Source organism: Arachis ipaensis, chromosome B8 (genome assembly GCF_059453495.1).
Source record: "Arachis ipaensis isolate K30076 ecotype BB chromosome B8, ASM5945349v1, whole genome shotgun sequence".
NCBI classification, from domain to species: Eukaryota; Viridiplantae; Streptophyta; class Magnoliopsida; order Fabales; family Fabaceae; genus Arachis; species Arachis ipaensis.
The window spans coordinates 26649458-26662290 of NC_142443.1; the positions used below are offsets into that span (position 1 = coordinate 26649458).

Genomic DNA, 12833 nt, shown 5'->3' on the forward strand with positions numbered 1-12833 from the left:
CTAAACCTTTCTAAGTTCCCTTCTGGCTCGGGTCTCGGCTTGTCACTGACTCTAGCATCCAAGTCGGCAAGGAACACCCTCGATGCCTCTTTAGATTTCTTCCTTAAGGAGAGGCTGGCACTGTCGCAAGCGACTGCCGTTTCCAAGTCTCCTTTTATGGATCCCACGGATCCGTCATCAGCGACGAACTTAATTATCAACATCTTTGTGCTGATCACTGCTTCGAGGTCGTTGATAGTCTTCCTCCCTAGGATGACATTGTAGGCCGTGGAGTTTCGTAGAACCACGAACTCGGCCATTACCGACCTTCGCCCTTGTCCTGATCCTACAGATATTGGTAGGGGGATTATCCCATCTGGTTTAATGAAGTGGTCGCCCAAACCTACAACACCATGCTGGTGCGTCTTTAAATCGGCATCTCATAGGCCCAGGGCATCGAACACGTTGCGAAACATGATATTCGAGTCAGCCCCAGTGTCCACGAGGATTCGCTTGATGAGGCCGGTTCCCACTCTGGCCGTGATAACCATGGGAGGGTTTTCCGCGGCCTCCTCAAACCATTGGTCCACTGGACCGAATGAGATGGGTGGGAGCCTCTTGGAGCTTCGCACAGAGGATGAGGAAATCGACAGAACCTTGGCGTCTTTCTTGTGTGCCGACCTCGACCTTGGAGGTGCGTCTCTTGCCGTTACCACGTTCACTATGGTAAGGCCGTGTTCGTTGTCCTCCGGCTCGTGACGTCGCTTTGTGGCATGGGTCTTGTCCTCTCCCTCGCGGTCGCGATCTCGCCTCCTTGGCTCCCTGATGAGATGGGAGAATTCGGCTAGTTTCCCATCCCGGATCGCTTGTTCCAGCGCGTCCTTTAGGTCGAAGTAATCCTGTGTCTTGTGTCTATAGCCTTTGTGATAATCACAATAGAGACTCTTGTTTCCCCCGGTCTGGTCCTTCAGAGGTCGGGGCTTCGACAAAATTCCCTTCTCTGCTATCTATTAATAAACTTCTATGATGGGGACGGTGAGGGGGTGTAATTGGTGAACTTCCCGACTCGAGGAAACGGCCTGGGTGCCTTGTTGGGACCGCTGTCTCTGGCGTGTTCCTTCTGTCTTTCTCCGTTGCCGTGCTGTCGGGTTTGATTGTAGGAGGGCTGTCGTTTGTTGGCTGCCACGACCTGGCTGACTTCTTCATCGTTGATGTATTCCCTGGCTACACTTTGAATCTCCTGCGTTGTCCACACCGGCTTCGTAGTAAGGTGCTTTCTGAAGTCCTCGTTTAGGAGTCCATTCGTTAGGCATAGGCTAGCAACCGAATCAGTCAGCCCGTCGATTTCCAAGCACTCGTTGTTAAACCGGTCTAGATATTTTCTAGTCGGTTCGCCGGACCTCTGCGTCACCACGAGCAGATTAATCGGGTGCTTTGCCTTTGCAATTCTGGTAGTAAATTAGGCTAGGAAGGCGTGGCTAATATCCAAAAACCTGGCCACTGAGCCCTGCGGGAGGCTGTTAAACCACCGTATTGCAGGTCCCGCGAGAGTGACTGGGAAAGCGCGGCACCTTACCTCGTCTCCCACTCCCTCTAGGTTCATCCTGGCCTCGAAGGCCGTAAGGTGCTCCTGCGGGTCTTGGGTTCCATCGTACCTCATGTCCGTCGGCTTGTCAAAGTGCTTTGGCAGCCGGACTTCGAGGATAGAACGGTGAAATGGGGTTGCGCCCATTATCACAGGTCCCCGCGTTCTCCTTGTTCTTTCCTCGCCGCCTTCTCATCGATCATCTTCCCATTCTCGATCTGCGGTGCGTCTCCTTTTGCGCCTGGTGTAAATGATGGGGTCGCGGCGTCTTCTTGGGTGTCCTTCCTCCCTGGCACTCTCGGGCTCAGATCGTGGGCTAGCTGTTCGCTGGGAGTGGCTTCTCAGAGGGGAACGGGAGTAGCTTGATTCGGAAGTTTGTTGGCGACGTTCCCAATCTGCCAGCCGGCGCTCCAGGTCCGGCATCCTGTGACGCAGTTCCTGCATTATTCTGGCGCTATTGTCGCCAGTTCCCCTAAAGGGGCACCTTTCTTGAGATCGGGAGGTTCATCGAGAAGGGGACCTTGTGCGCTCCCAGGAGGAAGCTACGGAGGCTTCCCCTCGGCGCTCGGCCTCGCGGCCTGGTGCACGAAATTGTGATCATCAATGGCACCAACAGCTTGGTACGCACAATTGTAATCTCAACTCTTTATCACAACTCCGCACAACTAACCAGCAAGTGCACTGGGTCGTCCAAGTAATAAACCTTACGTGAGTAAGGGTCGATCCCACAGAGACTGTCGGCTTGAAGCAAGCTATGGTCATCTTATAAATCTCAGTCAGGCAGATTCAAATGGTTATGGAGAATTGATAATTAAAATATGAATAAAACAAAATAAAGATAGAGATACTTATGTAGTTCATTGGTAGGAATTTCAAATAAGCGTATGAAGAAGCTTTGTTCCTTCTGAACCTCTGCTTTCCTATTGCCTTCTTCCAATCATTCATACTCCTCTCCATGGCAAGCTTTATGTTGGGCATCACCGTTGTCAGTGGCTACTTCCCGTCCTCTCAGTGAAAATGTTCCAAATGCGCTGTCACCAGACGGCTAATCAGTTGTTAGTTCTCGATCATGTTGGAATAGGATCCATTGATCCTTTTGCGTCTGTCACTACGCCCAATCGCGAGTTTAAAGCTCGTCACAGTCATCCCTTCCCAGATCCTACTCGGAATACTACAGACAAGGTTTAGACTTTTCAGATCTCAAGAATGGCCGCCAATAATTCTATCCTATACCACGAAGGTTCTGATCTTAGATTAGAAACCCAAGAGATACACATTCAAGCTTGATTGCATGTAGAACGGAAGTGGTTGTCAGGCACGCGTTCATAGGTGAGAATGATGATGAGTGTCACGGATCATCACATTCATCAGGTTGAAGAACGAGTGTATATCTTAGAGAAGAAGTAGGCGTGAATTGAATAGAAAAATAATAGTACTTTGCATTAATTCATGAGGAACAGCAGAGCTCCACACCTTAATCTATGGTGTGTAGAAACTCTACCGTTGAAAATACATAAGAACAAAAGGTCTAGGCATGGCCGAATGGCCAGCCTCCCAAAGCATGAACATACAAGTTCGAAAGATTATATGATCAAGTGTGTAAAATACAATAGCAAAAGGTCCTATTTGTAGAAAACTAGTAGCCTAGGGTTACAGAAATAAATAATTAATGCAGAAATCTTCTTCCGGGCCCACTTGGTGTGTGCTTGGGCTGAGCATTGAAGCTTTCACAAGTAGAGACTTTTCTTGGAGTTAAACGCCAGCTTTTGTGCCAGTTTGGGCGTTTAACTCCAGCTTTTATGCCAGTTCTGGCGTTTTGACGCCAGAATTTCTATGCTGACTTTGAATGCCGGTTTGGGCCATCAAATCTTGGGCAAAGTATGGACTATTATATATTGCTGAAAAGATCAGAATGTCTACTTTCCAACGCAATTGAGAGCGTGCCAATTGGGCTTCTTTAGTACCAGAAAATCTACTTCGAGTGCAGGGAGGTCAGAATCCAACAGCATCTGCAGTCCTTTTTCAGCCTCTGAATCAGATTTTTGCTCAGGTCCCTCAATTTCAGCCAGAAAATACCTGAAATCACAGAAAAATACACAAACTCATAGTAAAGTCCAGAAATATAATTTTTATTTAAAAACTAATAAAAATATAATAAAAACTAATTAAAATATACTAAAAACATACTAAAAATAATGCCAAAAAGCGTATAGATTATCCGCTCATCACAACACCAAACTTAAATTGTTGCTTGTCCCCAAGCAACTGAAAATCAAATAGGATAAAAAGAATAGAATATACAGTGAATTCCAAAAACATCTATGAAGATCAGTCTTAATTAGATGAGCGGGGCTTTTAGCTTTTTGCTTCTGAACAGTTTTGGCATCTCACTTTATCCTTTTGAAGTTCAGAATGATTGGCATCTATAGGAACTCGGAATTCAGATAGTGTTATTGATTCTCCTAGTTAAGTGTGTTAATTCTTGAACACAGCTACTTTATGAGTCTTGGCCGTGACCCAAAGCATTTTGTTTTCCAGTATTACCACCGGATACATAAATGCCACAGACACATAACTGGGTGAACCTTTTCAGATTGTGACTCAGCTTTGCTAGAGTCCCCAATTAGAGGTGTTCAAATCTCTTAAGCACACTCTTTTTGCTTTTAGACCACGACTTTAACCGCTCAGTCTCAAGTTTTCACTTGACACCTTCACACCACAAGCACATGGTTAGGGATAGCTTGGTTTAGCCGCTTAGGCTAGGATTTTATTACTGTGAGCCCTCCTATCCACTGATGCTCAAAGCCTTGGATCCTTTTTTCTTTCTTTTTTTTTGCATATATATATATATATATATATATATATATATATATATATATATATATATATATATATATATATATATATATATATATATATATATATATATATATATTTCTACAAGCTTTTCACTGCTTTTTCTTGCTTCAAGAATCAATTTTATGATTTTTTAGATTATCAAATAACATTTCTCCTTTTCTATCATTCTTTCAAGAGCCAACAATTTTAACATTCTTAAACAACAAATTCAAAAATATGCACTGTTCAAGCATTCATTTAGAAAAACAAAAGTATTGCCACCACATCAAAATAATTAAACTGTTTTAAAATTCGAAATTCATGCACTTCTTTTTCATTTTCAATTAGAAACATTTTCCATTTAAGAAAGGTGATGGATTCATTTTCATAACTTTAAGGCACAGATACTTAGACACTAGTGATCATGTAATAAAGACACAAACATAAGTAAACATAAAGCATAAAAATTCAAAAAACAGAAAATAAAGAACAAGAAAATTAAAGAACGGGTCCACCTTAGTGATGGCAGCTTGTTCTTCCTCTTGAAGATCTTATGGAGTGCTTGAGCTCCTCAATGTCTCTTCCTTGCCTTTGTTGCTCCTCTCTCATGATTCTTTGATCTTCTCTAATTTCATGAAGGAGGATAGAATGCTCTTGGTGTTCCACCCTTAGTTGTCCCATATTGGAACTTAATTCTCCTAGGGAGGTGTTAATTTGCTCCCAATAATTTTGTGGAGGAAAATGCATCCCTTGAGGCATCTCAGAAATTTCATGATGAGGAATTTCCTCATGCTCTTGTCCATGAGTGGGATCTCTTGTTTGCTTCATCCTTTTCTTAGTGATGGGCTTGTCCTCATCAATGAGGATGTCTTCCTCTATGTCAATTCCAGCTAAATTGCAGAGGTGACAAATGAGATGAGGGAAGGCTAACCTTGCCAAAGTAGAGGACTTGTCCGTCACCTTGTAGAGTTCTAGGGATATGACCTCATGAACTTCTACTTCCTCTCCAATCATGATGCTATGGATCATGATGGCCCGGTCTATAGTAACTTCAGACCGGTTGCTAGTAGGAATGATTGAGCATTGGATGAACTCCAACCATCCCCTAGCCACAGGCTTGAGGTCATGCCTTCTTAGTTGAACCGGCTTTCCTCTTGAATCTCTCTTCCATTGAGCGCCCTCTTCACAAATGTCCATGAGGACTTGGTCCAACCTTTGATCAAAGTTGACCCTTCTAGTGTAGGGGTGTGTATCTCCTTGCATCATGGGCAAGTTGAATGCCAACTTTACATTTTCCGGACTGAAATCTAAGTATTTCCCCCGAACCATTGTAAGCCAATTCTTTGGATCCGGGTTCACACTTTGATCATGGATCTTGGTGATTCATGCATTGGCATAGAACTCTTAAACCATTACAATTCTGACTTGTTGAATGGGGTTGGTGAGAATTTCTCAACCTCTTCTTTGAATCTCATGTCGGATCTCCGGATATTCACCCTTTTTGAGCTTGAAAGGGACCTCGGGGATCACCTTTTTCTTGGCCACAACTTCATAGAAGTGGTTTTGATGCACCTTTGAGATGAATCTATCCATCTCCCATGACTCGGAGGCGGAAGCTTTTGCCTTCCCTTTCCTCTTTCTAGAGGTTTCTCCGGCCTTAGGTGCCATAAATGGTTATAGAAAAACAAAAAGCAACGCTTTTACCACACCAAACTTAGAAGGTTTGCTCGTCCTCGAACAAAAGAAGAATGAAGAGAGTAGAGGAAGAAGAAATAGAGGAGATGGATGGGGGTTATTATTTCGGCCAAAGGGGGTGAAATAGTGTTGAAGATGAGTGAAAATGAAGGGGTGAAGATGGGTTTATATAGGAGTGGGGAGACAGGAAGGTTCGGCCATGTATGGGTGGGTTTGGGAGGGAAAGTGGTTTGAATTTGAATGGTGAGGTAGGTGGGGTTTATGATGGATGGATGTGGATTGGTGAAGGGTTTATGGAGAAGAGGGTAGGATTTGATAGGTTAGGGGTTTTTGGGGAAGAGGTATTGAAGTGATTGGTGAAGGGTATTTGGAGAAGAGTATTATGAAAAGGTGTGAAGAAGAGAGAGAGTGAGTTGAGGTTGGTGGGATCCTTTGGGGTCTACAGATCCTGAGGTGTCAAGGAATTCTCATCCCTGCACCAATTAGGCGTGCAAAATGCCCTCTGCTGCCAATCCTGGCGTTAAACGCCAGGTTGCTGTCCATTTCTGGCGTTTAACACCAGCTTCGTGCCCTTTTCTGGCGTTAAACGCCAGTCTGGTGCCCATTTCTGGCGTTAAATGCCTAGAATGGTGCCAGACTGGGCGTTTAACGCCCATTCTGCTGCCCTTACTGGCGTTTAAACACCAGTAGGCTTCTCCTCCAGGGTGTACTGTTTTTCATTCTATTTTTCAGTTTGTTTTTGCCTTTTCAATTGTTTTTGTGACTTCCCATGATCATCAACCTACAGAAAACATAAAATAACAATGGAAAAAAAGAAATATAACATAGATAAGTAAATTGGGTTGCCTCCCAACAAGCGCTTCTTTAATGTCAGTAGCTTGACAGTGGGCTCTTATGGAGCCTCACAGATACTCAGAGCATGATGATGGCTTCTCAACACCAAACTTAGAGTTTGGTTGTGGCCTCCCAACACCAAACTTAGAGTTTGAATGTGGGGATTTTGTTTGACTCTGTATTGAGAGAAGCTTTTCATGCTTCCTCTCCATGGTTACAGAGGGAGATCCTTGAGCTTTAAACACAAGGGAGTTCTCATTCACTTGAAGGACCAATTTTCCTCTGTCAACATCAATTACAGCTTTTGCTGTGGCTAGGAAGGGTCTGCTAAGGATGATAGATTCATCCATACACTTTCCAGTGTCTAGGACTATGAAATCAGCAGGGATGTAGTGGTCTTCAACCTTTACCAAGACATTCTCTACAAGTCCATAAGCCTATTTTCTTGAATTGTCTGCCATTTCTAGTGAGATTCTTGCAGCTTGTACCTCAATGATCCCTAGCTTCTCCATTACAGAGAGAGGCATGAGGTTTATGCTTGACCATAGGTCACACAGAGCCTTCTCAAAGGTTATGGTGCCTATGGTACAAGGTATTGAGAACTTTCCAGGGTCTTGTCTCTTTAGAGGTAATTTCTGCCTAGTCAAGTCATCCAGTTCTTTGGTGAGCAAGGGGGGTTCATCCTCCCAAGTCTCATTACCAAATAACTTGGCATTTAACTTCATGATTGCTCTAAGGTACTTAGCAACTTATTCTTCAGTACCATCTTCATCCTCTTCAGAAGAAGAATACTCATCAGAGCTCATGAATGGCAAAAGTAAATTCAATGGAATCTCTATGGTCTCAGTGTGAGTCTCAGATTCCCATGGTTCCTCATTAGAGAACTCCTTGGAGGCCAGTGGACGTCCATTGAGGTCTTCCTCAGTGGAAATCACTGCCTTTCCCTCCTCTACAGATTCGGCCGTGTGGGGTATGTTGATGGCCTTGCACTCTCCTTTTGGATTCTCTTCTGTATTGCTTGGAAGAGTGCTAGGAGAGAGTTCAGTAACTTTCTTACTCAGCTGACCCACCTGTGCCTCCAAATTTCTAATGGAGGACCTTATTTTAGTCATGAAACTTTGAGTTGTTTTAATTAAATCAGAGACTACAGTTGCTAAGTCAGAGTGGCCCTACTTAGAATTCTCTGTTTGTTGCTGAGAATATGATGGAAAGGGCTTGCTATTGCTAAACCTATTTCTTCCACCATTATTGTTGTTGAAGCCTTGTTGAGGCCTCTATTGATCCTTCCATGAGAGGTTTGGATGATTTCTCCATGAAGGATTATAAGTGTTTCCATAGGGTTCTCCCATGTAATTCACCTCTTCCATTGCTGGGTTCTCAGGATCATAAGCTTCTTCTTCAAATGAAGCTTCTTTGGTACTGCCTGTTGCTGCTTGCATTTCAGACAGACTTTGAGAAATTATATTGACTTGTTGAGTCAATATTTTATTCTGAGCCACTATGGCATTCAGAGTATCAATTTCAAGAACTCCTTTCTTCTGATTCGTCCCATTATTCACAGGATTCCTTTCAGAAGTGTACATGAATTGGTTATTTGCAACCATTTCAATGAGTTCCTGAGCTTCTGCAGGCGTCTTCTTCAGATGAAGAGATCCTCCAGTAGAGCTGTCCAATGACATCTTGGACAGTTCAGACAGACCATCATAGAAGATACCTATGATGCTCCATTCTGAAAGCATGTCAGAAGGACACCTTCTGATCAATTGCTTATATATTTCCCAAGCTTCATAGAGGGATTCACCTTTCTTCTGTTTGAAGGTTTGGACTTCCACTCTAAGCTTGCTCAATTTTTGAGGTGGAAAGAACTTTGCCAAGAAGGCATTGACTAGCTTTTTCCAAGAGATCAGGCTTTCTTTAGGTTGTGAATCCAACCATGTTCTAGCTCTGTCTCTTACAGTAAAGGGAAAAAGCATAAGCTTGTAGACCTCGGGATCAACCTCATTAGTCTTGACAGTGTCACAGATTTGCAAGAATTCAGCTAAGAACTGATGAGGATCTTCCAATGGAAGTCTATGAAACTTGCAATTCTGTTGCATTAGAGAAACTAATTGAGGCTTAAGCTCAAAGTTGTTTGCTCCAATGGCAAGGATAGAAATGCTTCTCCCATAGAAGTCAGGAGTGGGTGCAGTAAAGTCACCAAGCACCTTCCTTGCATTGTTGGCATTGTTGTTGTTTTCGGCTGCCATGGCTTCTTCTTGTTTGAAAAGTTCTGTCAGGTCCTCTATAGAGAGTTATACTTTAGCTTCTCTTAGCTTTCTCTTCAAGGTCCTTTCAGGTTCAGGATCAGCTTCAACAAGAATGCCCTTGTCCTTGCTCCTGCTCATATGAAAAGAGAGGAGAAGAAAATATGGAATCCTCTATGTCACAGTATAGAGATTCCTTGAGGTGTCAGAGGGAAATAAAAATAGAAGGATGAGGTAGAGAAGAGAGAATTCGAACTTATCAAGAGGGACATAGTTCGAATTGCTGATAATGGAGAAGTGTTAGTCCTTTAAACAGAATGAATTGAGAAGAGGGGAAGAATTTTTGAAATTAAAGTAAAAAGATTTTGAAATAATTAAAAGAAATTTTGAAAATTTGGTAAATGATTTTCGAAAACTAAGATTGGGAAAGAAATTAAGTGATTTTTTTGGAAAAGATTTTGAAATTAGAAATCAAAAAGATATGATTGAAAATTAATTTTGAAAAAGATGTGATTGAAAAGATATGATTGAGAATCAAATTAAAAAGAAAAAAAAAATTTTAAATTAAAGTTGATTACTTGACTAACAGGAAATTAAAAGATATGATTCTAGAATTAAAATTTGATCCTTTCTTAATAGGCAAGTAACGAAAATTTTAAATTAAATCATTAGTTGTAGCAAGGATTTTCGAAAATAGTAATAAATAAAAAAAATTGGAAAGAAATTGATTTTGAAAAGATATGATTGAAAAGATATGATTTGAAAAAAATTTGATTTGGAAAAATTATGAATACTTGAAAAAGATTTGAATTAAAAACAAAATCTTCCCTCTAGTGTCCTCCTGGCGTTAAACGCCCAGAATGGCATCCATTCTGGCGTTTAACGCCCAAAATGCTACCTTTTTGGGCGTTTAACGCCCAGCCAGGTACCCTGGCTGGCATTTAAACGCCAGTTTTCCTTCTTCACTGGGCGTTTTGAACGCCCAGCTTTTTCTGTATAATTCCTCTGCTGAATGTTCTGAATCTTCAATTCTCTGTATTATTGACTTGAAAAGACATAGTTTTGAAAATTTTTTGAATTTTTAGAGAATAATAACAAAATGAAACTAAATCATGAAGAACTAAGATCAAATAAACAATGCATTCAAGACACCAAACTTAGAAATTTGTATACCTTATAACAATTTGAAAATGCATATGAGAAACAACAAAAGACACAAAACAAGAGAATTTAAAGATCAGAGCAAGAAAATTATCAAGAACAACTTGAAGATCAATGAAGAACATAATGCATGTAATTTTCGAAAATTAGAAGAATGCAATTGACACCAAACTTAAGATTAGACACTAGACTCAAACAAGAAACATAAAATATTTTTTATTTTAAGATTTTATAAATTTTTTTGTGATTTTTCGAAAATTATATGGAAAAGAAAATAAAGAGATTCAAAATTTTTAATAAGAATTCCAGGAATCATTGCAATGTTAGTCTAAAACTCCGGTCCAGGAATTAGACCTGGCTTACTGGCCAGCCAAGCCTTCAATGAAAGCTTCGGTCCAAAACACTAGACATGGCCAATGGCCAGCCAAGCTTTAGCAGATCATTACTCTCAACAGCAAAATTGATAGAAATCAACAAGCTCTTGTGATGATAAGTTGAAACCTCGGTCCAAAAGATTAGACATGGCTTCACAGCCAGTCAGACTTCGACAAATCATCATGAAACTCTAGAATTCATTCTTAAAAACTCTGAAGAACAAAATAGAAATTTTTTTTGTATTTTTGAAAATTTTTTTCGAAAATAAAAAGTAAAAAACTTAAACATAAAATAAAATTACCTAATCTAAGCAACAAGATGAACCGTCAGTTGTCCAAACTCGAACAATCTCCGGCAACGGCGCCAAAAACTTGGTGCACGAAATTGTGATCATCAATGGCGCCAATAGCATGGTACGCACAATTGTAATCTCAACTCTTTATCACAACTCTACACAACTAACCAGCAAGTGCACTGGGTCGTCCAAGTAATAAACCTTACGTGAGTAAGGGTCGATCCCGGAGACTATCGGCTTGAAGCAAGCTATGGTCATCTTGTAAATCTCAGTCAGGCAGATTCAAATGGTTATGGAGAATTGATAATTAAAATATGAATAAAACATAAAATAAATATAGAGATACTTATGTAGTTCATTGGTAGGAATTTCAGATAAGCGTATGAAGATGCTTTGTTCCTTCTGAACCTCTGCTTTCCTATTGCCTTCTTCCAATCATTCATACTCCTTTCCATGGCAAGCTTTATGTTGGACATCACCGTTGTCAGTGGCTACTTGCCGTCCTCTTAGTAAAAATGTTCCAAATGCGCTGTCACCGCACGGCTAATCAGCTGTTGGTTCTCGATCATGTTGGAATAGGATCCATTGATCCTTTTGCATCTGTCACTACGCCCAACACTCGCGAGTTTGAAGCTCGTCATAGTCATCCCTTCCTAGATCCTACTCGGAATACCACAGACAAGGTTTAGACTTTTCGGATCTCAAGAATGGCCGCCAATAATTCTAGCCTATACGACGAAGGTTCTGATCTTAGATTAGAAACCCAAGAGATACACATTCAAGCTTGATTGCATGTAGAACGGAAGTGGTTGTCAGGCACGCGTTCATAGGTGAGAATGGTGATGAGTGTCATGGATCATCACATTCATCAGGTTGAAGAACGAGTGTATATCTTAGAGAAGAAGTAGGCGTGAATTGAATAGAAAAACAATAGTACTTTGCATTAATTCATGAGGAACAGCAGAGCTCCACACCTTAATATATGGTGTGTAGAAACTCTACCGTTGAAAATACATAAGAACAAAAGGTCTAGGCATGGCCGAATGGCCAGCCTCCCAAAGCGTGAACATACAAGTTCGAAAGATTATATGATCAAGTGTGTAAAATACAATAGCCAAAGGTCCTATTTGTAGAAAACTAGTAGCCTAGGGTTACAGAAATAAGTAATTAATGCAGAAATCTTCTTCCGGGCCCACTTGGTGTGTGCTTGGGCTGAGCATTGAAGCTTTCACGTGCAGAGACTTTTCTTGGAGTTAAACGCCAGCTTTTGTGCCAGTTTGGACGTTTAACTCCAACTTTTATGCCAGTTCTGGCGTTTTGACGCCAGAATTTCTATGCTGACTTTGAACGCCGATTTCGGCCATCAAATCTTGGGCAAAGTATGAACTATTATATATTGATGGAAAGCCCAGGATATCTACTTTCCAAAGCAATTGAGAGCACGCCAATTGGGCTTTTGTAGCTCCAGAAAATCCACTTCGAGTGCAGGGAGGTCAGAATCCAATAGCATCTGCAGTCCTTTTTCAGCCTCTGAATCAGATTTTTGCTCAGGTCCCTCAATTTCAGCCAGAAAATACCTGAAATCACAGAAAAACACACAAACTCATACTAAAGTCCAGAAATGTAATTTTTATTTAAAAACTAATAAAAAACATAATAAAAACTAATTAAAATATACTAAAAACATACTAAAAACAATGCCAAAAAGCGTATAAATTATCCGCTCATCACGACCTGTTCCTCCTGGACCCAGTACGATGTCCATTCAGGCGTCCCCACAGACGGAGCCAATGTTCGGTATGTCGGGTACCGGACAGTTCGGGTTGGT

The 12833-nt window shown here is 41.4% G+C and overlaps 1 protein-coding gene across 1 annotated transcript; it reads right to left on the reverse strand.

The window, feature by feature from the left end:
• Window positions 1-419: 419 nt before the first annotated feature.
• Window positions 420-1711, reverse strand: LOC148547501 (uncharacterized). The gene is made up of 3 exons (XM_088495471.1): window positions 1473-1711; window positions 1169-1427; window positions 420-986 (listed from the first exon to the last, which is right to left on the reverse strand). The coding sequence occupies exons 1-3, from the start codon at window positions 1709-1711 to the stop codon at window positions 420-422; spliced, it is 1065 nt and encodes a 354-aa protein (XP_088351597.1).
• Window positions 1712-12833: the final 11122 nt, after the last annotated feature.

What these genes read in the sequence shown, in the direction of transcription:
- LOC148547501 (XM_088495471.1), bottom strand. Translation starts at nt 1,711, where the DNA reads ATGGGCGCAACCCCATTTCACCGTTCTATCCTCGAAGTCCGGCTGCCA. An exon ending in CCGCAGGGCTCAGTGGCCAG is followed by an intron (nt 1,428 to 1,472) that starts GTTTTTGGATAT and finishes ATTTACTACCAG; the next exon opens with AATTGCAAAGGCAAAGCACC. An exon ending in ACGATGAAGAAGTCAGCCAG is followed by an intron (nt 987 to 1,168) that starts GTCGTGGCAGCC and finishes GTTTATTAATAG; the next exon opens with ATAGCAGAGAAGGGAATTTT.